Source organism: Zalophus californianus, chromosome 1 (genome assembly GCF_009762305.2).
Source record: "Zalophus californianus isolate mZalCal1 chromosome 1, mZalCal1.pri.v2, whole genome shotgun sequence".
NCBI lineage: Eukaryota > Metazoa > Chordata > Mammalia > Carnivora > Otariidae > Zalophus > Zalophus californianus.
Window position 1 is genome coordinate 146,438,028 of NC_045595.1, and position 26,082 is coordinate 146,464,109.

Here is a 26,082-nt window from a genome sequence, read left to right on the forward strand (position 1 = left end):
AGGGGCCTGACAGCCTCTTTTATTTCCCACAAATACTAGTCGATTGACTGTAGGGGAATTTACATCATGTAGTAGGAATGGCTTAAATGTGTAAAAGAATATGCTGGAGACTGGCTACAATGTAAATGAGGCCTAATTGGTTTAAAATGAAGTAGTAGCTTCCAGTTTTCAGTAACAGTGATTTTGTCTTTTCTCATTTCTTCCATTCTATTTCTAATTCCTACATTTAGATTATAGTCAGATCATTTTTTTCCCTCAACTTTCGTTCCAGACAAAAATTTTAGACTTTAATGCCGTTCATCCTGATTTGTTCAACAATAAAATCTTGCCTAAAGGACAGATACTATTTAAAATGTTTATTTTTGTTAAGATCTATTTTATAAAAGGGAGGACCCAAAACATATAACACTTTCAATGAGGATCATGAGTTTGGGAGCCAAGTTAGCACTTATTTTTCCCTCTGACAATAGTAGTTCATAAATCCACGTCTCCATCTAGATCACTTGGTGTATAGAATGACAGCAGTTGGGAAAACGTTTTATAGGTCGTATCCCAGGGTTCCCTCCTCTCATTGCCTACGTTTCTAGTAGCAACAGTGTTGAGAAGCCCTAATTTAATGCTTAAGCTAATCCTCCGGTATTGAGGGAGGAAGGCAGAGAAGTTTCTGTGAGGAGCGTTGTCTGAAAGATTTTTTCGTAGAGGCGTGTTAAAAATGATACTGGGAGTCTAGAGGACGGTGCTGCTCCAGATATATGAGTTGCGTTTTAATTTCGCTTGAAATCCTCGATGTGGGCGGAGGCGAGCGCCTGGATGTGCGGAGGGCCACTGCAGCCCTGCCCATCGAGGGAACCGTCCGGGGTCGGATTGCCCCTTTCCCCGCCCACCCATCAGTTCTGGCAGCGCATGCGCTGAGCGGCGGGCTGGAGAGTTGTCGGCTGGAAATGGCGGCCGCAGGCTTGGTTGCTGTGGCCACGGCTGCAGAGTACTCTGGCCAAGTAGCATCGGGAGGTAACCTCTCCGGTGTTAACTGCGGCCCAAGCTCCGGGACAGGCCCTGGTCCTGGCCCGGGTTCGTGGAGCCGCTCCCTCGATCGAGCGCTGGAGGAGGCGGCAGTGACCGGGGTGCTGAGCCTGAGCGGCCGGAAACTGAGGGAGTTTCCCCGGGGAGCGGCCAACCACGACCTGACGGACACCACCCGGGCGGGTGAGTGGGGCATGGGGCATCCCTGCAGAAGAGGAGCCTGGGGCGCGGCGGGAGGCCGCTCCAGCCGGTGGGAGGACTCGGGGGTAGTTCCAGCAACCGGTTCCATAGCTCCTGGTTGGGACCCGGGTAACGGGGAGAAGCCGACTGCCCCAACCCGGCCAGCCCCCCGGGCCTGCGGGCCAGACCCCGAGCCTAGGGCGAGGCGGCGGACTGCAGCATCTCTCGGGAAAGAGGACCGTAGGGATAGATGGGTAGTGTTTTACTCTCCTAGAAAATTTAACTTCTGCCGCTGCTGAGGTAGACCCTTGCCCCGCCCCGGTTTCTGCAGGCCCTTTCAGATTTGGGATGCCAACTTTGCTAAGATTTGGGATTGTAGCTCTCTCTTAATAGATCAGAGCAGCACTGGTCACTGCGTTGTCGGGGAAGCATTGATCTGAGCACTGACGTTTCTTCGAGAGTTGTTTTTAAGGTGAACCCTGGGCTGTAACTTTTCTTTCTCTGTCTTTATCTGGTTGACTTAGGAGAGTTAACTTGTGGAAATAACTAGAGCCAACCTTCAGACTCGCATTACTTTTCTCTCTCCTCATGCCCTCCCAGAAAAGTTGAGGGAAGAAAAGATACATATATTGCCTACCGTGTCTGTATTTAATGCTTTTAAAAATAAACATTACTTTGTTTTATACATATTTTTGAACACAGGAAAGGTAATAAGGAATTGGGTATTATTTGGTTTTCTTAGTTGTAGAGAACAATGTCTGGTGACTGAGGCGTTCAACATAATATGTTTTTCTTGTGTTTAAAATATAGCTTCCTCAGGGAGTAGATTAAAAACTGAGTCTATTCATGTTTAACACAAAGGAGGAAAAAAAAATCCCTTCATGTTTGTATAGTATGATGTAGTTAAGTATTTGATTTTGATATAGTGTTTTTTTGCAATGAAAGAATGTATAGTACTTTGTGCCCTATATTTATTCCATTTTACTTTATTTTAAAATTTGTTTTAATAATTTTCTATGTGCACTTATTAAAGATTGATGAGTATTACATAATGATTCACTTGTGTTAGAAAAATAAATGGAACTGTTAAACTACTTCAAGAAACTTCTTTCCGGAGAAACTTTCACTCTGGTGTAAAATGGAAGAAAGTAAATGTCTAATTATTTTCTCTCTTTTTGGAAACAGTTGTACTGAAGATAGTTTGTATTTTTTAGTGAGTGTTATAAAAATTAAGCTTTCTTGCTAAGGTAAATATGAACAGCCACTTGCCTTTTGCATATGTTCTGATAGACAACATCTAAAATTGTCAGTCATACTCCAGATTTCCTGATTCTGTGCAGGAGATGGCTATATGGCATATGATTGTTCAGGAGATGGGTAATATAGTGATTTTATATTGGTGTGAGTCATTTCAGTATTACTACATTAAGCCTGAAGCTAAAGAACAAGTTGATTACAGGAGTTTATCTGGTTCATTTCAAATAGTTCAAGGACTTTTGAATTAGCTTTCAAATAGTTCTAGGACTAACACGTTTTGCTTTTAAGAAATATTTTATTAACTAACAAAGAAAACCCAAAGCTATTTATGAAGAAAAATAACTAATGCCAATGAATTTTTCCCTTACTGTGCTCTGAATTAATTTTATTTTTAAAATTTTTTATTTTTTTATTTTTTATTTTTGGAGAGGGAGAGAGAATCTTAAGCAGGGTCCACACCCAGCATGGAGCCGACAGGCTCGATCTCACAACCCTGAGATCATGACCTGAGCCAAAATCAGGAGTTGGTTGCTTGACTTAACTGAGCCTCCCAGGCGCCCCTTAAATATTTTATTTTTAAATAATTTCTACACCCAATGTGGCCTCAAACTCACGACCTCGAGATCAAGAGTCACATGCTCTCCTGACTGGGGAGCCAGCCAGGTGCCCCTCTGAATTATTTTAAACAGATAATTTAATGTGGATATCATCATTTATTGAGTATACAGTGTGCTGTTCATTGTTAGGTGTTTTAAAATACATTCCCTTGTTAAATGCTCAAAACAACCAATGGACTAAGCACTATTATCCCCACTTTACATATGAAGAGGCACTGGGAATTTACAGATGAGGAATCACTCAGAGAAAGTCATATAACCAGTATAAGTGGTAGAATTTCAGCCCAGGTCCATCTAACTCTTTTCTCTCTGCTATGCCACATAGCCTCCCAATGTTCAGATAGATATTACTATTGCTGTTTTTACAGATAGTGAAATCAGGGTTTGGAGATATTAGATAATTTGCTCAAAGACCTGTAGCTAAAGGCCAGGAGAGGCAGTATTAGCCAGGATTTGAGCCTAGTTTGAGGTAACTCCAAAACCATAGTATACCTGTAATATCAGGTACTTTGATGAATTCAGACACAACTTATGTTAGCTAGAATGTTTTGTTTAGATTCTTTAAAATTTAAAGCCAGGAAAATTATTTGAATATTTTATCTATCTATATATAATATAGATAGATATAATATCTGTATTATAGATATGTGATACATATTATCTATATGTAATATAGATATATCTGATATATATGTATAATAGATATAGATATATATCAAAGTTGCCATGCAGGCTGTTCTCTCATAATGTATAGAATGTATCTGGTAGAGCTGCTGTCCTTCAAGAGTTTACATTCTAAGAAACAGCATATATTACCCATACCATTTATAATTTGACATGATTAGAATTCATCAGGAACATTTTCTTGAGGTTTTTCACTCTTGTTTGTTAAAAAAGGTAAATCTTTAGGAAAGGGGAAATATTTATTGGGGAATAGGTAACTTGATCCAGCGGACAAGGAAAATCTTAGAAGGAAATCATAGAAGACTCTTTGGGGCAGAAAGAATGTAGCTTGGGTTTGGGTGGGCAGAAATAAGAAGGAAAGCCATTGTAGGCAGTGGTGGACAACATGCAAAAAAATCCTAGAGTATATGGCACATAAGTTAATTTTGTCAGTCCATTACACATTCCTCTTTCATTTGATTACAATACTCCAGTTTTCCTAGGAAATCACCCCTTTCAGTTTTATGGATGCCCTGCCCCAACACAAGGGTGTGCACGTGACTGAGGCAGGCCTCACCAATCTATGTAGCCCATCCTTCTGGCCACAGTGATTGTTCAGAGATGGGCACATTTCCAGTCAGCACACATGACTGTTAATTCTGAATTTTTTATTGGACCTATTGAGAAAGAGGCATGCTTTGGACCCTGGGGTTGCTGAGAGAATACAGTGTGAGCCTGGAACTTACCAATAAATGGAAGGCAGAGCCAAAAGATGGAAAGAGTGAGACCAAGTTCTGATGATTGTGTTTGAACCTTTGGAACAATAGCCAGGCCTTAAGTTAGTGCTGTCCTTGAACTTTCAAATTATGCAAGCTAATAAATTCCCTTCTCTGCTTAATTTGAGCAGAATTTTTTGATACAAAATCAAGAGTCCTGACTAACACTGTGAGACTGCTCTTGATAATGTTGCGGTCAGGCCAGTTTGGTCAGAATAAATGGTTGGATTCGAGAGTATACTACCTTTTGTATATGTGGAAGCTAGATGGAGGATAGGTTTATTGGGATTGAGATAGACTAATCAACATTCATTTGCTGAACAACATTTGTTAAGGAATTTGGCAGGTGCAGATATACAAAGAGGACCAACACTTTCTGCCCTCAGAGAGCTCAAGGGATCTAATGGAGGAATAAATAAATAAATGTAAAGATTATTTGACTCATCTAGTAATAGCAAAACTTTTCTGTGTAAGGCATTATACTAGCTAATACAAAGGAAAAAAAGAAGAGGCTTTAACCTATAAGAATTAAGAAATCTAGTAATCTGGTTGGGTGGCTGCAATAATAATCTAAATCTCTGAAGGAATGAAAAATACAGATCATATTGGAAAATGAAAATGTACAAATTCTGATTGGACTTACTTTTTTTTAAAAAAAGGACAGAATGCATCGAAAATGACTGAGTTGTTAAATCTGGAGAACTAGGAAGATGGTGATGCATTGATAATAATAGCTAACATTTATTGAGCTTTTAGCATATTTCAGGTGCTGTTCCAAGCTGTATGTGTAAAACATGTGCATACAGCAACGATATGAGTTGTAAGTACTATTTTAAACCCCATTTTACATATGAAAAAATGGAGACTCAGCATTAATTTGATCAAGGTTACACAGCTAATAAGTGATGATAAAACCGGGATTCAAATTCAGGTACATCTAATCCTAAAACTTGTTTTTTGATCACTAAGCCATACTGACAAAGAAGTTTGCTGCACATAATTTCTTTGGTTTGCTTGATACCTTTAAAGGGGTTGGTAGCCTATCTAGTTAATCCTGTGCAATGAATAGAAATGTAAATCTGGGGCGCCTGGGTGGCTCAGTTGGTTAAGCGACTACCTTCAGCTCGGGTCATGATCCTGGAGTCCCGGGATCGAGTCCCACATCGGGCTCCCTGCTCAGCGGGGAGCCTGCTTCTCCCTCTGACCCTCTTCCCTCTCGTGCTCTCTATCTCTCATTCTCTCTCTCTCAAATAAATAAATAAAATCTTAAAAAAAAAGAAAAGAAAGAAATGTAAATCTGGAGCTTTTTTTTAAAAAAATCTTTAAGTAAACTCTATGCCCAACGTGGGGCTTGAACTCAGAACCCCGAGAAAGTTGCATGCTCTACCCACTGAGCCAGCCAGGTGCCCCTAAATCTGGAGCTTTAAGAGTGAAGTCCAGGGTACCCCATACATTTCAGAGACTCATAATGAAGAGTTTATGAGATTCTTAGAGAAACAGTACAGAGTGGAAAAGTTGGTCACTTGCAATCATGGGATACACCAGCATTTAAAAAGGCAAGAAGTGGAATCAGCCTGAGAAAAAAACCAGAAACAAAGTGCCATAACTAGGCCTTTAACAGAATTCAGAGACTCCTAAAGCCAAAGGAACCATAATAACCATTTAAGTTATTTTACAAATGAGAAGCAGTCTCAGAGGTTAAATGATTTTTTTAAGGTTATATGGTGAGATGGTGCTGTTTCACACAAGGCAAATAGGGGGTCATAGTTGAAGCTGTGAGAAATCTCTTCTGAGTAGAAGACAGAAAAGAAGAAATTAAGGACTCAGCTTTGGGGAAAAGCCTATAATGGAAGGCAGGAGATGAGAGGCAGTCTCAGAGGTTAAATGATGTTTTTAAGGTTATATGGTGAGATGGTGCTGTTTCACAGAAGGCAAATAGGGGTCATAGTTGAGGCTGTGAGAAATCTCTTCTGAGTAGAAGACAGAAAACAAGAAATTAAGGACTCAGGTTTGGGGAAAAGTCTATAGTGGAAGGCAGAAGGGAGAGACTAAGATTATACCAAAAAAGAAAACAAATTTTGGATGTAGTGGGTGAGCCAAGATAATGAAGTGTTACTAAAGCCATAAGAATTGAGACTTTCAAGAAGCGGATGCTTATTTCCTAGGTAAAGAAGAATGAGGATTGCTAAAGGGCAATTTAATTTTTCAAGAAAGCAGTCTATAATTTTTCAAGGTAGCAGTCTGTAAAATTATGATTTCATTAGTTTTTGAAATATGCAGTGGAATGTAGGTCTTAAGTGGAAATCATATTGCTCTTGGATTCTTATGTATATTTTGTATCAACCACGGTATACGTACTGTGAATTTTTCTAGAGTAGAGCTGCTGTTCAGTTGGGTAGCTACTAGCTGTAGGTGGTTAAAAATTTAGGGGCACCTGGGTGGCTCAGTCGTTAAGCGTCTGCCTTCGGCTCCGGTCATGATCCCAGGGTACTGGGATCGAGCCCCACATCGAGCTTCTTGCTCAATGGGGAGCCTGCTTCTCCCTCTCCCTCTGCCTGCCACTCCCTGCACTTGTGCTTTTCTCTCTCTCTCTCTCTCTGTTGAATAGATAGGTTAAAATCTTAAATAATAATAATAAAGTTAAAAATTTAAATTTGGTTCCTCAGTCACACTAGCTACATTTCAAGTGCTCAGTAGCCACGTGTGTTATTGGACACAGCACATTAGACAGATCCATTTCCTGTCATACTGGACAGCGCAGACAGTAGAACCTTTCCATCATTACAGAAAGTTCTATGGGACAGTGATGTTGGGGCATACTGTTTTGACTAGAAATTGAAATTTGTTTTCTGTATTATCTTCTAAATCATATTCCTTTTGGCAAAGTTTTTCTATATCCATGAAGACAGTAAGCCACTATGGTGTGTAGGACTAAAAACACTGTGCAGTAATGGTGAGGAGGCAGAGGCAAAGAGGGGAGGAGGCAGCAAATGGGGTCTAATCATAATTACATGATCCTTGGAAGCATCTCAGTATTGGGGGGGATATATAATTTTTTCTTTCAGAAATAAGATCTTGTTCACAGAGACTGCCATTTTTAAGCATGTCATCTTTGTTAATAGAGGTGTTAATATATATTTGATGCATTTGCCACCCACTGAGCGTTAGGTGTTCAAATCAGGAAGAATATTCTAAGAGCCTCAGAAATGAAGAAAGAGTAGAAAACAATAAAACTAATTTTATTTGATTAATGACACCAGTTCAGTTTAGTAGACTTTAAAAATCATTTCTTCTGATTTTACAGGTTTTACATGTTCATTGTGGTATGAAAAGTTTTAAAGAAGACATTAAAGATCATTCATAATTCCACTTACCAGAGATGAATTTAGTAGTGAACACTGGTTGGAACGCTTCCAAACATTTTCTTCATAAATGTACACATTCTTGAGTGTCAGACTCTTGGTTTCAGCTCAGGTCATGATCTCCAGGGTTGTGAGGTGGAGCCCCACACAGGGCTCTGCCCTCAGTGGGTGGTGGTGGGGGGGGTCAGCTTGTCCTTCGTACTCCCCTCTGCCCCTCCCCCTGCTCATGCTCACTCTCCCTCTAGAATAAATAAATCTTTTTAAAAAATGTATACATTCTTTTTAAAATATAAAAATGGGATCACGATAGGCTATTTTATCATCTAATTTTTTTCACTGTATGAGATACAATACCAGAAAACAGAGATCTGTAGCATAATTTTTATTTTTAAGATTTTATTTATTTATGGGCGCCTGGGTGGCTCAGTCGTTAAGCGTCTGCCTTCAACTTGGGTCGTGATCCCAGGGTCCTGGGATCGAGCCCCACATCGGGCTCCCTGCTCCGCGGGAAGCCTGCTTCTCCCTCTCCCCCTCCCCCTGCCTGTGTTCCCTCTCTCGCTATCTCTCTCTCTGTCAAATAAATAAATAAAAGCTTTAAAAAAAAGATTTTATTTATTTATTTATTTGAGAGAGAGTGAGCATGTGCACACACACAGGAGCGGGGTGGGGGGCAGATGGAGACAGAGAGAGAATTTTTTTTTTTAATTTAAAGATTTTATTTACTTACTCATGAGAGACAGAGAGAGAGGCAGAGGGAGAAGCAGGCTCCCAAGGAGCAGGGAGCCCGATGCGGGACTCGATCCCAGGACGCCGAGATCATGACCTGAGCCGAAGGCAGACGCTTAACCATCTGAGCCACCCAGGCACCCGAGAGAGAGAATCTTGAGCAGACTCTGCCCTGAGGTCCCTGAGTATGGAGCCAGCAGGGTTGGATCTCACGACCCTGGGATCATGACCTGAGCCAAAATGATGAGTCCCTCGTTTAATTGACTGAGCCACCCAGGTGCCCCCAGTAGCATAATTTTTAATGGTAGTATGCTGTATAGATACACTGTCATTTAATTTACCCTCTTGATGTACATTGTGATTACTTTCAACTTTCACTGTTACATATGGTATTCCTGAGAATAGCCTAGTAGGTGTATATTTGCAAACTTGCCCAATTATTTCCTCAGGATAAATTCCTAGAAATACATTGATTGGCTAAAAGGTGTGCACAATTTTGTTTTTTTTTAATGCACATTGTAAAATTGTCCTTCTAAAGATTTTATCTGTTTATTTGACAGAGAGAGAGAGACACAGCGAGAGTAGGAACACAAGCAGGGGAGTGGGAGAGGGAGAAGCAGACTTCCTGCCAAGCAGGGAGCCCTACGTGGGCCTCAATCTCAGGAGTCTGGGATCATGACCTGAGCCGAAGGCAGATGCTTAACGACTGAGCCACCCAGGCACCCCTAAAATTGTCCTTCTAGAAGAATTGTTCAGCTTAGATTTGTATCAGCAATGAGTTGTCTTTACTTTGCACCCGCTGATCTCATTCCTTTTCATCTGTGTCATTCTGATAGGTGAGAGATGATACCTCTTCATTCTGTACTGAGTGCATCTTGAAGAATGTAATTTTTTCTGCAAGAAGAAAATGAATTCAGGGAGAAGAGATTTACTTTTTCTATTTCTACCTTGTGTCATAGAACCAGCTGGTAGCAAAGAATTGGGAGCTCTTTGTGTTTATATATAACCCCTATATATTTAATTTGAACTGCTTTATAATTGTAAGAATAATACATGTTTACTGTGGAAAATCTGATAAAATAATACACAAGGGAGGGAAAGGGAATGGTACTACTGAATAGGTAACCACTGTGGACATTTTGACATATTCTTCCAGGCTTTTGTTCTTTTGTTTTTTCTTCCAGGTTTTTTTTTTTTTTTTTAATGCGTGTACATATATTGAAGAACATGGTATCAGCTTTTTGTAGTTTACTTTTTTCCATCCTATAGCATTTAGAAATATTGTGTCATGTCTGTTAAAATTTTCTTATAAAAGAACTTTAATAGCTGCAGAGTATTTAATTAAATCTTTGTATTTAGCCAGATCCTTTTTATTGGGCATTTAGGCAATTTCAAATTTTTTCATTATTGTAAATAACACTATGAACATTTTAAAATATTCTTTGCTTATATCTCTTATTATTTCCTTTGGGTTAATTCCTAGAAGTGGAATTGTTCTAACAAATTATATGCAATTTTAAAAACTTAAACAGTTTACAAACAAAATTTCAAAAGCAGTTCCTCATAAAAATAGTGTTACATATTGTATGTAGCCTGGCTAGGTTATAGGCCACACACATAAAAACCTAGTATTTTTTTCCTAAACCTGAAAGTTGGCTTAACTCACATTTCAAACCTGTTTATACCTAAAAGCTATGGTCTCCCACGTATCTCTCTCTGTATAAAGATTGGAGTACCTCTAACCTCAGAGAAGGTCTGGGGTGCAGAGCTTGAAATTGCCTCAGTAGGGAACTTGAAATTTGAAGTCTTGGAATTTTCTTAAGAATTCCACTTATATTTTCATGCTTGTTTTTTTTTTTTTAATGTTTTATTTATTTATTAATGAGAGTCAGAGAGAGAGGCAGAGGCAGAGGGAGAAGCAGGCTCCCCGCCTAGCAAGGAGCCCGATGCGGGACTCGATCCCAGGACCCTGGGATCATGACCTGAACCAAAGGCAGACGCTTAACCATCTGAGCCACCCAAGTGCCCTTCGTGCTTGTTTTGATAAGAAATCTATGGCTTCAAATTACCAGCCATTAGGATAAACCAAACCAAATAATTTTCTGTAATGTTTATTCTGTTGTTTTTCTCTAACACTGCCCCCCTGCCAGTTCATATCCCAGTTTCAGAAGTATGGATATAATATTGTATATACCACTATTCTTTGTAACAAAGTTGCTATGAAAATACGGATATTGAATTGGAATGTGTGATATGAAGAATACTTCTCAGGAAATAACATTCATATCCCTCTTACAACTTTACCTCTATTTGAAATGAGAAATCCTGTAGCTCTAATATATTCTTATCCACACACTTCTTCCTTTCTCTTCTGCCTGACAAGCAGCCCAATTCTTATATTGTACCAACACAATAGGGAAGACACCTCGGTGGCTCAGTTGGTTACTTGTGGGACTCTTGGTTTCTGCTCCGGTCATGATCTCAGGGTCATGAGATTGAGCCCTGCATGGAGCTCTGGGCTCAGCATGGAGTCGGCTTGAGATTCTCTCCCTCTCTTTCCCCTTCTGCCCCTTCCCCTGCTCGCGCATGCACACTCTTTCTCTCTCAAATAAATAAAATCTTTAAAAAAACAATAGGGAAGACTGAGGTAAAAAGACCTGTTATTTATCAACACACACACACACAGATGCACACAGGCATGCATGCTTTATATAGCTGGGCGGAGACCATGGGGAAATCATGGCTGTTGGGTATAAAGGCATCTGAAATAAGATTTAAATTTGTTTCAGGGGGAAATCTGTATTCTACTGGCATTTTTTTAAAATAGGAAGGGTGAATTGTAGGATGGCACCTTCAGGTGGGTTCAGATGATATGTCTCGGATCACCACTAAATCAATGTTGAGACCAGAGGAGTGGCAGCAGTACACCGTAGTGTACTACAAAGGGCCAAGGATTTCTTAGGCTCTGTTTCTTTTTACTCTGGTGAGTTTGTGGGCTGGATGGTTAATGTTATCAAATATTATAACATGAAGTATGACTTTTGAGGAGTATTATACATGTTCATTTTTTTTTCAGTTTACTTAGGAAACAGTTATTCTACTCAAGCTTAGAAAAAATATGGTAAATATGGTAATTTACACAAAGGAACATTATTTTGAGTTCCTGAAGTAGCCAGCAATATCAAATGCAACGCAACTAATTTTAGAATCATAGCTAGTCCTAAAAATTTAAGGTTTTTCCTTATTCACTTTTAACTTTCTTCCTCGCTCCTTTAAATTTCTAGAGTTTTATTATTTGAAGAAAATCTCCCCCCCCCTTTTTTTTAAAGTAGGCTCCACACCCAGCGTGGAGCCCATGCTGGGGCTTGAACTCACAATCCTGAGATCAAGACTTGAGTTGAAATCACGAGTCAGATTTTAAACCGACTGAGCCACCCAGGTGTCCCTGAAGAAAGTCTTAAACCAAGGATTTTAACTGATTTATTAAACTTATTTCTTACAAAAACTAAGTAATAGATGTTTTCCATTAAAAACAGGTTTTAAACTTTTTTTTTCAAGATTTTTACTTACTTATTTGAGAGAGAGAGAGAACATGAGCAGGGAGGAGGAGCAGAAGGAGCAGACTCCTGCCCAAAGCAGGGAGCCCGATGCAGGCTCCATCCCAGGACTCCAGGGTCACAACCTGAGCCTAAGGCAGATGCTTAACCAACTGAGCCATACAGGCGCCCTAAATACAGGTTTTAAAAAATGATCTCACATCATAGAGAGTGAGAAGATAAACCATAGAGTAAAGAAAAGATTTCGAGTAAACACACCAAACAAACGATATCTAGAATATGTATAGAATTTCTATGAACAAGAAGACGACCCAAGAGAAAACTGAGGAGACACTTAAGCTGATACGTACTAAAGATGAATCCCAAATGACTGATAAATATGTGAAAAAATACTCAACCTTATTTGTAATCAAAGGAATGGAAAGACCAAACCGAGGTACTACTCAAAAAACTGACAATACCAAGTAGTGGGAAAAGGTAAAGCATTGGGGATACACATACAAGGCTGATGGGAATGTTAATAGATACGTTGACTTTGGAAAATACTTAGAAAAATTGAAAATACGCTTACTCTATGACCCAGAAATTCCAGATGCTGAGATATAAATGCCAAAGAAACTTGTGGAAAGTATACCAGGATATATTAGTTTAAAACAACACCCATTTATTATCTTACAGTTTTATAAGTCAGAAGTTGGACTCAGCTGAGTTATCTACTCAGGGTCTCACAAGGCCAAAATCAATGTGTTGGACAATCTGGGGGTTTTGGGGAAGGTATTTGCTTCCAGGATCATTCAAGGTTTGGCAGAATTCAGTTCTTCACAGTTATAAAACTGAAGTCTCTAATTTTCTTGTTGGTTGTCGGCTTCAGGTCACTCTGGCATCTTGGAGGCTACCTGCATTCCTTACAGTGGCCCTCTCTACCTTCAAGCCAGCAGTGGTGTGTCAAATACTCATGCTTAGAATCATTGACTTCTGCTACCAGTCAGAGGGCTTGTGTGATGAGACTGGGTCTAGCCAGATTCTCTCTCTTTAGTTTAATTCAAAGTTAATTGATTAGTAACTTTGATTGTATCTGCAAAATCCCTTCTGCCATGTATAGAACATCAGAGTATATTTCATATTTATAGTCCCAGGGATATGGGTGGGAAGTCTTGGAGGACCATTTTAGGATTCCCCCTACCATAGAGAGTTCTGTCTTTTTCTCTTTTTATTGCACAACACCTAGTACAATGTCAAATGCCCTTTGAGAATTTATTGAGTGGATGGATGGATGGATGAATTAAGTGAGTGAATGAGACAGTTAAAACAGGAATGATATAGTCTATTCACTTTCTTAGCTTTGAAAATGACAACTGACTTCTGTGTGACTGGGTTTAGTGGACACCCTTGAAACTTTAGTGATAAAGTAGAATTCAGTCAAAACATTCTCAAGGATAATAGCAGTGAATATATTTCCCTTTGATATCAAAGTCAAGCATTCAGACCCTCTTTAATTGGTGTCATAGAGGGTAAGAGAGATGGTGTTACATGTGCTAAAAGTCAGTCCCTTGGGGCGCCTGGGTGACTCAGTCATTTAAGCATCCAGCTCTTGATTTCGGTGAGGGTCATGATCTCAGGGGCCTGGGATTGAGCCGCCTGTCAGGCTCTGGGCTCAGCAGGGAGTCAACTTGAGGATTCTCTCTCTTTTCTCCCTCTGCCCCCTACCCCGCTCACATGCTCACTCTCTCTCAAATAAATAAATCTTTAAAAAAAATAAAATTCAAAATATAACCAGTGGCAGTGAGAATTTCTAGGTCTGTGCAAAATTTCAAAGTAGGATCTTGATTTGCTAATAAAAGAAATTTTAAACTCCTTACAGTGAAGTAGACTTTCCATATATGTTCAGTATTTATAAGTGATAATTTTGCAAGTCTTCAGTTGTCTAAGGAAAACCTTAGCCTAGTAACTATGTGATGTTTTTTCTTATTAATATTGTGATTTCTGGCCATCTGTTATCAAGTGATAAACCTCAGGGTCCTGGGATTGAGCCCCTAAATCGGGCTCCCTGCTCCGCGGGCAGTCTGCTTTTCCCTCTGCCCCTCCCCCATTTGTGCTTTCCCTCTCTCTGTCAGTTTTAAAGATTTTATTTATTTATTTAACAAACAGAGACATAGCGAGAGAGGGAACACAAGCAGGGGGAGTGGGAGAGGGAGAAGCAGGCTTTGCACACAGCAGGGAGCCCCATGCGGGGCTCTATCCCAGGACCTGGGGATCATGACCTGAGCCGAAAGCAGATGCTTAACGACTGAGCCGCCACTCAGGTGCCCCTAAAAATTTTTTTAATTGAAGTATAGTTGACATACGTAGTATTAGTTTCAGGTGCACATCATAGTGATTCAACGATCCTGTACATTACTCAGTGCTCACAATTAAGTGTAGTCGCCATACCACATTATTACAGTATTATTGACCATATTCCCTATGCTGTACTTTTCATCCCCATGACTTATTTTATAACTGGAAGTTTGTACCTCTTAATTCCCTTCACTTATTTTGCCCATCACTCCACCCTCCTCCCTTCTGGCAACCGCTAGTTGTTCTTTGTATTTAGGAGTCTGTTTCAGTTTTGTTTGTTCATTTTGTTTTTTATATTTCACATACAAATGAAATCATACAGCATCTGTCTTTCTCTGACTGACCTATTTCACTTAGCACAATGTCCTCGAGCTCCATTCATGTTGTAGCAAATGGCAAGATCTCATTCTTTTTTTTTTTTTAAAGATTTTATTTATTTATTTGACAGAGAGAGACACAGCGAGAGAGGGAACACAAGCAGGGGGAGTGGGAGAGGGAGAAGCAGACTTCCCGTGGAGCAAGGAGCCCGACGCGGGGCTCGATTCCAGAACCCTGGGATCATGACCCAAGCCGAAGGCAGCCGTTAACCAACTGAGCCACCCAGGCGCCCCTCTCATTCTTTTTTATAGCTGAGTAATTTATATATATGCATATCTTCTCTATCCATTAATTTATTGAAGGACACTTAGGTTGCTTCCATATCCTGGCTATTGTAAATAATGCTGCAGTGAACATAGGGGTACATATATCTTTTTGAATTAGGGTTTTCATACTCTTTGGGTAAATACCTATTAGTGGAATTACTGGGTTGTATGGCATTTCTATTTTTAATTCTTGAGGAACTTCCATACTGTTCTCCACAATGGTTGTACCAATTTACATTCCTACCAACAGTGCCCGAGGGTTCCCTTTCTTCTTCTACATCCTCAACAACACTTGTTATTTCTTATCTTTTTGTTGCTAGCTATTCTGACTAGTATGAAGTGATAGCTTATTGTGGTTTTGATTTGCATTTCCCTGATAATTAGTGATGTTGAGCATTTTCCTGTGTCTGCTGGCCATCTGTATGTCTTCTTTGAAAAAAACATTGTGTAGGGATGCCTGGGTGGCTCAGTCGGTTAAGCGTCTGCCTTCGGCTCAGGTCATGATTCCAGGATCCTGGGATCCAGCCCCACATTGGGCTCCTTGCTCAGCGGGGAGCCTGCTTCTCCCTCTGCCTGCTGCTCCCCCTGCTTGTGCGCTCTCTCTCTTTCTTTCTCTGACAAATAAATAAAATTTTTTAAAAATTTAAGAAAAAGAAAAAAATGTGTATTCAGGTCGTCTGCCCATTTTTTTAAATTTATTTTTTAATTTAAATTCAATTAATTAACATATAATATATTATTTGTTTCAGGGGTACAGGTCTGTGATTCATTAGTCTTATATAATACCCAGTGCTCATTACAACACATACTGTCCCCAGTGTCCATCACCCAGTTACTCTAGTCCCCCCTCCACCTCCCCTCCAGCAACCCTCAGTTTGTTTCCTAAGATTAAGAGTCTCTTAGGGTTTGTCTCCCTCTCTGGTTTCATCTTGTTTCATTTTTTTCTTTCTTCCCCTATGATCCTATGCCTTGTTTCTTAAATTCCACATTCAGTGAGATCATATGATGATTGTCTTTCTCTGATTGACTTAGCATAATAGCATAATGACTTAGTATAATGGAACCCTCTAGTTCCATGTTGTTGCAAATGGCAAGATTTCATTTTTGATGGCTGCATAATATTTGTGTGTGTGTGTGTGTACACCACAGCTTCTTTATCCATTCATCTGTCACTGGACATCTGGGCTCTTTCTGTAGTTTGGCTATTGTGGACATTACTGCTATAAACATTGGGGTCCCTTAGTATTTTTGGGGTAAAACATTTTTGTGTATGGTGTAAGAAAGTGGTCCAGTTTCCCTAGCACCATTTATCGAAGAGACTTTTTCCCACTGTATATTCTTTCTTCCTTTGTCATAGATTAATTGACCGTTAAACTGTGGTTTATTTCTGGGCTCTCTAACCCATTCCATTGATTTCCTGTGTCTATTTTTGTGCCAGTACCATGTTGTTTTGATTACTGTAGCTTTCTAGTATGTCTTGATATCTGGGATTGTGTTACCTTCAGTTTTGTTCTTCTCTCAAGATTGCTTTGACTAGTTGGGGTCTTTTGTGGTTCCATACAAGTTTTGGGATTATTTATTCTAGTTCTATGAAAAATACTATTGGTATTTTGATAGGGATTGCATTGAATCTGTAGATTAAGTATGATCATTTTAACAATATTAATTCTTCCAATCCATGAGTATAGTATATCTTTCCATTTGTTTGTGTCATCTTCAATTTCTTTCATCAGTGTCTTGTAGTTTTCAGAGAACAGGTCTTTCACCTAGGTATTTTAATATTTTTGGTGCAATTATAAGTAGGATTTTCTTAATTTCTCTTTCTGCTACTTTGTTACTAGTTTAGAAACACAACATATTTCTGTATATTAATTTTGTATCCTGAAACTTTACTGAATTCATTTATTCTAATAGGTTTTTGTAGAGTCTTTAGGGTTTTCTGTACATAAGTATCATGTCATCTGAGAATAGTTTTACTTCTTCCCCAATATGGATGCTTTTTTTTTTTGTAATATCCATGCCCACTGTGGCATTCAGACTCACCACCCCAACATCAAGAGTCACATGCTATAGCGACTGAGCCAGCTAGGAGCCGCTGGCATGTAATTTTTCATAATATTATTTTATAGTCCTTTATATTTCTATAATTTTGGTTGTATTTCTCCTCTTTTCATTTCTGATTTTCTTATTTGAGTCCTCTTTTTCCTGATAAGTCTGGCTAAAAGTTTATTAGCTTTGTTTATTGTTTCAAAGAACTAGCTCTTGGTTTCATTGATTTTTTTTTTCATTTTTAGTCTCTATTTTATTTATTTTCATTCTAATCTTTATTATTTCCCCACTTCTACTAATTTTGGGCTTTGTTTGTTCTTCTTTTTCCAGTTCCTGTAGGGGTAAGGTTAGACTGGAATTGTTCTTGTTTCTTGAGGTAGTTCTCTCTTGCTATAACTTCCCTCTTAGAACTGCTTTTGCTGCATCACAAAGATTTTGGACCATTGTGTTTCCATTTTCATTTTTCTCCATGTATTTTTTTTATTTTCTCTTTGATTTTTTTAGAAAATTAATTTTTCTAAAAGTATAAAACATATCATTTTGCAAAATTGTGCATGTTGGCATAGAATAAATACTTGAAAGATTGGTTTGTTTTAAAGGAAGTGTCACTGAAGAACTGTGTTGTCAAAACCAAATTACATGAAAAATAAACTATTAAAATTGAGCATGTGTGGTTACTTAGTGTTCTTAGTGACAAGCAACAGAAATCAGCTGTTGTTCTGAGTAGCCTACCAAATCTGTGGAAGGATTGGGGAACCAAACTGGAAGGATGGGTAACCAGAAATAATACCCAAAATCATATGGCAGAGCTTACCCTTGGAAGATACCACTAGCACTGCCACTGTGATAGACCCCTCAGTTTGCACCACCAACACCAAGGATAATGGACACTCCACACCAGCACTGGAACTTTTGCAGCCACTGCCTCTGGAAACTGGGATGTATTATTACTACCCTGCTTTCAGTTCAGGGTTGGGGAAGGATGTGTCCCTTGGGGGGAACCTAGGTGATATACCCATACCTCTAGGCCCAAGAGAGGCTGAGAAAGCAACTATACTGTGTGGCAGTTTCCAGCTTCTGTTGAGGAAAGAACTCTATTTCATAAAGTATTGGATTGCCCAAACATAATAATAGTGTTTAGAATCTGGGTAGCCTTAAAAAATGGCATGTGTCTACTACAAGTTGTATTTACTACTAAAATCAAGTAACCAAGGAAGCCTTTAGTAGAGTATATAATAATTATAATGAACACTAAGCAAGCATTAAATGATAAGCAGTTTACTTTACTGACAGTAATTATAATAATTTTTCTACAGCCAAACTTTTTATTTCTTGGTCCAATCAGGAGAGGAGGAAAAGATTTAATAATTAGATTTTTTTCTAGGAGTACCTTCAGTTTTGCTTTTCTTTTTTTATTTGGAGAGTATCCTGAATATCTTTTTAGTCTGCATTAATTTGGGGAGACAAAAGATGAACAGTGTTGCCTAGCTCTTACCCTTTCAGATGTCTGCAGTGTCCCTAATCCCAATACCTAGGGATAGTGTGCTGTTGTCATTTTAGCCAGTGGTCCCTATAGTAAAAAAATTTTTGACAACAAATGTGTGTGTGTGTGTTTATAATATGCATGTACTAAAGTACTAAAATTATGTTATAAAATATACATAAAATATAAAATTTTAAAGGAAAAATTAAGTATAAATAGAAATGAAAGTTCTAATGTTTTTCCTTCATACTCCAGTGGATCATTTTGTGTATCCTTTGGATAGTAGTCTCACTCTCCGCCCTTGGAGACTACTGATTCAAACAGTGGTTAGCCTCTTACTGATCTTTAAGTAGGAAAAAGGAGATTTAATGTTAAGTATCTGAAAACATCGTAGGCTCTAGTTTGAGACAATATGGGAAAGGGGAGATAATCTGAGATACGGAGTCCAAGGGAAGAGAGCTATAACCTGCTCAAAAGGAAAGGATACATAAGAAGACAAAGATTGAAGAAATGTCCGAAGCAATGCTGTACATAAGGAGGGACTCTTGCATAGCACATGTGAAACAAACCAGTATGTTTATGAAGTGAGGGATGAGATATTTAGTAATGGCTGAGCTGCTCCCATGGATTTGATGGGCTGGGGTGCGGTAGGGGGTAGGGGCGATGTTACGTTGGAAATAAGGGGATTTACGTGTTTTAGCCTTGAGTGGTTACTCTTAGCTGTTTGGCTTAAGACAGTCTTTCTTATCTTTCCTCATTTAGAAAATAGAAAGGGTAGACTGGATTGGGGTTCTTAAGATTTAGGAGGCCTAGGGGTTTTGAGGAATCTCCTCAGACGTTGTGCTTTGGCCTGGGTGTGAGTTAAGTTGTTCCCTCTCCCCCAGACTGACTTCAGCTAGAGTCAACTTTGAATCTGTGATATATTCATCCAACAAATAATTTTGGCTTTGACCTTGTGCCTGACCTCCAGACTTACATATTTAGTTGCCCACTTGATATTTGCACTAGATGTTTTAAGAGGCCTCTCAGATTTACCGTGAACAGAAATGACTCTTGATTTGCTGCTCCTACTTTCTCCCTGCCAAAAAAACAAAAGAGAGAGAGAGAGAGATGGAGTGAGGAAACTAACATCAACACCCTGTTCTTATAAATGACACTACTATCCATTTCTTGAGTAGAAACTCATCCCAGTGAGTGTTACCACCATTTGTGCTCAGGCCCCGTCATCCTTTATTCTCTGTTTCTCCCACCCTCTTCAGTCTATTAGCAAAGCATATTTACCTCAGTGGGTCCTAAATCTGTCCACCTGTATGTTTCCTCTGCTGAAGCGTTAGCCCAAGCCCCATCACTGTTGCCATGAACTACTGTAGTTGCCTCCCAGCTAGTCTTCCAGTTTCTCCTCTCACCTCTTGAAAGCACTCTCCATACAACAGCCAAAAGTGATACTTTTAAAATGTCCGTCAGATCATGGCACTTCCCTGTAAAATCAAACCAACAAAATTCTGTAGTAGTCATCTACTGCCACTTGTATAAATCCAGATGCCTTACCAGGGCCTAAAACGCTTTGTGTGTGACCTCTGCCTATTTCATAAGCCTTAACTTGATTCGTTCTTGGGCCTAGCTTAGTATATTTTAGTTCACTTATCCTTCTTTCTGTTCATCAAACATATCAAACTTGTTTTCCTTCTGTAGCCTTTGTACTTGCTATGCTGTCTTCATGGAATGACCTTCTTCCAAAGCGTTGTGTGATTGGATGCTTCTCATCCTTTAGATTTTAGCTCAAACATGAATAAGGACATATAAAGCATTTAGAGTTAATTCCTAGCCCATAGTAAATGATCAATAAATGTTATTAGTCCCTTACCCCCCAAAACTCACCTCTTTGGAGAGGTTAATGATAAACCCTGTTCAGGTGTCCTTAATCCCTTTCCTCTGGTGCTACTCTTGATTTCCTTCTTAGTATGTCCCTATTTGTTGATTGCTTACTCCAATTTAATATAAGTTTCGTTAAAATAACAACCTTGTCTGTCTGTAGCCCCAGCATTTACAGTAGTGTGTGCCACACAGTAGACTTTTTTTGTTTTATTTTAAAGATTTTATTTATTTGTCAGAGAGCAAGAGAGAGCACAAGCAGGGGGAGCTGCAGGCAGAGGGGGAAGCAGGCTTCCTGCTGAGCAAGGAGCCTGATGCAGGACTCAAACCCAGGACCCTGGGATCATGACCTGAGCTGAAGGCAGACGCTTACCTGACTAGCCACCCAGGCGTCCCTAGGCTTTTGAGTAAATGAATAAATGACCCCTTATTGATGTATCATAAACTTGTCTAAGTCTGCTGGCATTGAATTCATCCAGAATTTTTGTTTCGTTTTGTCTGAAAAATAATTTTCATTTTTTTCACTGGGTGGGTACAGGCAGGGTTTTCATCCTTCCCCATTTCAGCACCTTAGAAGTGTCAGTATGGATGCCTGGGTGGCTCAGTCAGTTAAGTGCCTGCCTTGGGCTCAGGTCATGATCCTAGAGTTCTGGGATTGAGTCCCACATCCGGCTCCTTGCTCAGCAGGGAGCATGCTTCTGTCTCTGCTGGTTTCTCCCTCTGCCTGCCATTCCCCCTGCTTGTGTGCGTGCTCTCAAAAAAATAAAATCTTTAAAAGAAAAAAGTATCAGTACATTGTCTTCTGACTTCCATAATTTCTATTGAAAAATCCGCTTTCAGTTTATTTTGTTAATGATACATTTAAGATAACATATGTTTCTTCTCTGGCTGCTTTTAAGATTTTTTTCTTTGTCTTTGACTTTCTTTGTATTTATCCTACTTGAGGTTTGCTGAGCCTCTTGCATCTGTGGACTGAAAATTCTTGGTCGTTATTTGTTTCAGTAACAGAAGCTTCTGTTTTCTTGGTTGATAAATACTATTTGGAGTCATGATTATTCTTTTAAATTGTTCTGCCCTCCTTTTCCTAGGATACTATTACATAACATTTTCTTTAGAGATTTTCAGGAAGCTCTATGGTCCTTTTAAAGTTTTTTGTTATTCAAAGTATGGTCTAAGGACCAGCGACATGGCATCACCTAGGATCTTATAAGAAATGCAGAATTTAGGAGTGCTTGGGGTGTCTCAATCGGTTGAGCGTCAGACTCTTGATCTCAGCTCAGGTCTGATCTCAGTGTCATGAGTTCAAACCTTGAGTTGGGCTCCATGCTGGGCATGGAGCCTACTTAAAAAAAAGAGAGAGAGAGAAATGCAGAATTTCAGACCCTACCGCAGAATTAGAATCTGCATTTTAATAAGATCCTCAGGTGATTCTAAGAACAGTATAGTTTGAGAGGCACTGCCCTAAAGTTAATCAGGTAATTGAGGTTGCTCTCTTTTCCCAGAGGTTCTCTAAGTAAACACTTGACCCCAATTATTCTAAGCCCATGCCACAAAGACTGACCAAATTGAGCCCTTTAACACCAGTCTATTTAAAAAAAGAGAGAAAGGACTCTTTTGGGGAGTACAGTAGGCAGAGAACAAAGGTTATGACACCAGTTACCTTTTCCTAGGATATGACGTATATGCTTATCATTGGTCATATCATGGATATGTATATGGCTGGAGTTAATTGTGATATCAGCAAATCCTTTTGAACTGTGCCTTGGCTTAGCTGGGCCCCTGCCAAAGTTATGCTGAAAAGGTAAAAAAGCCTTTGTATGTCATCTTAGTAGGTGGAAACACCGCAGCCTGTGTCCAGAGCTCAGTCTTCTTGTGTTATTTTGTCCCTACTTCTATGATGAGAATTGGGGCTTTCTATCAAAATCGTTGTATCATAAGCAGACCTTTAATTCTCATTGGTATATTTGTTTCTGATACTTGCTTTAAAAAAATTTTTTTTAAAGATTTTATTTATTTATTTGAGAGAGAGAGAGACAGAGAAAGAGCACAAGCAGGGGGAGCAAGAGAGGGAGAAGTAGCTTCTATCCCAGGACCCTGGGATCATGACCTGAGCCAAAGGTAGACGCTTAACCGGCTGAGCTACCCAGTCGCCCTGATACTTGGTTTTTAGAAACCTAATCATTACTAGCTCAATTGCTTATCATTGTTTAATAACAACAGGAACTAAACATTCTTGAGATCAACAATGACCAGCATAGGTTTATTAATTTTGTCTTATCATAGTACATGCAGTTTGTAAACACTTTATTTTCCAACATAAGATAATGACAAGTGGAACTTAAAGATATTTTCTGTAGGGGCTCCTGGGTGGCTCAGTTGTTAAGCATCTGCCTTCAGCGCAGATCATGATCCCAGGGTCCTGGGATCGAGCCCCACATTGGGCTCCCTGCTCAGAGGGAAGCCTGCTTCTCCCTCTCCCACTCCCCCTGCTTGTGTTCCCTCTCTCGCTATGTATCTCTCTGTCAAATAAATAAATAAAATCTTTAAAAAAAAAAGATATTTTCTATAGAATGTATGTCTTGATTATCCTCTCCTTTTGTCACAAAAGAAGGAAAATTTGTCATAATAGGTATTGATTTCTTCACAGCACCCTGCATGTTATCTTTCCTTTTCAGGATCCGTATGGACTTAGGCTCTTTTAGAGATTGAAGATGTTTATAAGTGGCTGTCTCTAACTGTTGTATTCCATACTCATGTTGTCACTGCCTGCATCCTTCATGTGTGGGAACCCTCCTCTTGGGCAGGCCTCTTTCCCCATTCCAGCCAGCACTGTTGCTGAGAACTTAAAACTTGCATTTCAAGAATAGAAAGATATTCTAGATCCATATTGTTTCCCCCTCCCCTAGGGAAAGCATTTATTATCCTTAAGGAGCCATGACTTCTTTTAGTGAACAGTAGGGTACAGGATTATAGCCAGTCTCCTAGAGCCTTGTTTTAAATCATTTCACATGACAACTGATACCAGATAGGATGGCATCAGGGACAGCTGAGATAATTTATGTGAAGGAGCAGGAGCCTTTCAAAGTCATGAATATGGGCAATTTTAACCCTCATCTGACCAAATCCTCTTCTTACTCTGATATTAAAGCTTTTCAGTTGATTCTTCCATACGTTTTCATCTGAGTTAACAGCCTTTCCTCTCTTTTATACCCAGTATAGTCAAATTTTACTGTTAGTAAATAGTACTGTGTTACTATTTATTACTGTACCAAACTATATTTTGAATTAAAATACTATCAAAAGTTTTAGAGGAGCGCCTGGCTGGCTCAGTCCGTTAAGTGTCTGCCTTTGGCTCAGGTCATGATCCCAGGTCCTAGAATCAAGCCCCGCATTGGGCTCCCTGCTCAGCGGGGAGCCTGGTTCTCTCCTTCCCTCTTCCCCTTCCCCCTCACTCATGTTCTTGCACACTCTGCTCTCTCTCTCTCTCTCTCTCTCTCTCTCAAATAAATAAATAAATCCTAAAAGTTTTAGAAATACCGACATCTAAATGCCAACTTGTGGCTGATCATTTTCAATAAATCTCATTTATGTGATGCCATTGAAACTATATTTTTGAAGGTTCCTGAGTTTAATTTCCTTTCCTCAACACTAAGTCAGATTTTATATGTGTATACAGCAGTTTAATCAAGACCAGTTTCATCAAAGATTTATTTTCTTTCTTTAAGCAAAAGGAATATTTATAGTCCATATGCATAATGACTTTATAGCAAAAGTTATTTAAACTAACAATAAATAATTTAACAACTCCTCCTTAAATTCAATGTAAAATAATATTATTATCCAGAATAAATAGTATTGAATTATTTCATATAATCTGTGCCTCTGTGAGCAGTTATGGTTTTAGCAGAATACAGTATATTCTTTGCTATCTTACATTACGCTGTCTTGTCCCAAAGGCAGTTTTTTACTCTGCCAGGTTCTTGGTATGACTCATAACTTTCCATTTTTCTCTAACTGGTTGTATTGCTATTATCATTAGAGTATCTAAAGTTTCAATTATTTTTATTCTCATATGTTTCTGGAGTAAGAAACCTTACTGCTACATACAACTGTATCACAGTTACAACTTTGTAGTAATACAATGTTCAAGTTTCTTAGTATATTTTCCAAATGTGGGCAAATAGAGGAACAAAGATAATTATAGAATACCAATCTTTTGGCTTTTCTCAGAAAAGAAAAAGAAAAAAAAAACTATTGTTCTTGGTTGCAGACATTCAAATTATTGTCTTGGGCTAGGAATTGGATTCTAGGTCTGCTCTGTGAATACACAGTTCTGTTGGGCATACCCATAGCTTACCAAAGAATATTGGTTCTCAAAATATGGTTCCTAGGCCAGCAGCAACAGCATCACCTGGGAAATTGTTAGAAATCTGTATCATTGGATTTCATCCCAGACCTATATATACCAGGATTAAATTGGTACATTGTGTTGCCATGGTTCTGAATTGGCATACCCGCCCCCAATATAGAAGGTGAGATGGTTGATTGTTAGCACTGGTAATTGGTATCATGTTTTCCCCAAGTTTTTTGTTAGTCATTCTTTGTAATGTCTGATTTAATTTCCTCCTGAATTGTACTTTTAAGAGTTTTACTTTGTACTTTTGAATTATCATTTTAAGGTTTTCTTTTAGAACATTCTGGAAAAATTCATTATTTTTGTTATCTTTAGAATTTTCATTATTTATTTATTTATTTTTAATATTTTATTTATTTATTTGGTAGAGAGAGACACAGCAAGAGCGGGAACACAAGCAGGGGGAGTGGGAGAGGGAGAAGCAGGCTTCCCGCCAAGCTGGGAGCCCGATGCAGGGCTCGATCCCAGGACCCTGGGATCACGACCTGAGCCGAAGGCAGATGCTTAATGACTGAGCCACCCAGGCGCCCCTAGAATTTTCATTATTTAAAATGAGAAGTTATCAAATAGTAATTTTACATTGGCAGCAAAGTTTCCATCATTAATAATAATGCCTTGTATTTATAAAATAACTTTTTCTAAAAAACGGAGTTCTCATCCTTTTTCATTACCTAATTTCTGTGTTTCATAATAACGTGATTTGTGTACCACCCCAATCCAGCATATGTCACCAGCAAAACAAGAGTAGAACTCAGGTCTCCAGAATATAAGGATAGTTTTCTTACCTAAATTAACATAGAGTTCAAAGTTTGTTTTAATTTTTCATTCCTCTTGTTAAATTTCTTTAATATTTTTCTCACAGCCCAGCATATGAAATATGTACCAAAATTTTGTCAGCCTACATGCATTTTTCAGCATCCCACTCTTCTAGGATATGTGAAAAACGTAACTGTGAAAAAAAAAAGCTATTTTCCAAGTTATTCAGTGTACATATTTTCCTGAGCAAATGTATGTAAACTGATAAAGCATGATACATGGTCCTTCTTAGACTTAGACATCACTGATAGCTCTTCCACTAAGCCTTTTTGTGTGTGTTTGTTTATTAAGCACCCAGCTCCAAACTTT

The 26,082-nt window shown here is 39.0% G+C and overlaps 1 protein-coding gene across 7 annotated transcripts in view; it reads left to right on the forward strand.

Annotated features, from left to right (window-relative positions):
* The first annotated feature begins 920 nt into the window (after positions 1–920).
* The window catches only part of LRCH3 (leucine rich repeats and calponin homology domain containing 3), a 115,557-nt gene continuing 90,395 nt past the window's right edge, over positions 921–26,082 (forward strand). For all 7 annotated transcript variants that reach the window (XM_027584683.2, XM_027584685.2, XM_027584680.2 and 4 more), the window contains exon 1: positions 921–1,203. In XM_027584683.2, the coding sequence (XP_027440484.1) occupies positions 942–1,203 (262 nt within the window). In that variant the 5' untranslated portion in view covers positions 921–941. The remainder of the gene's footprint in view (positions 1,204–26,082) is intronic.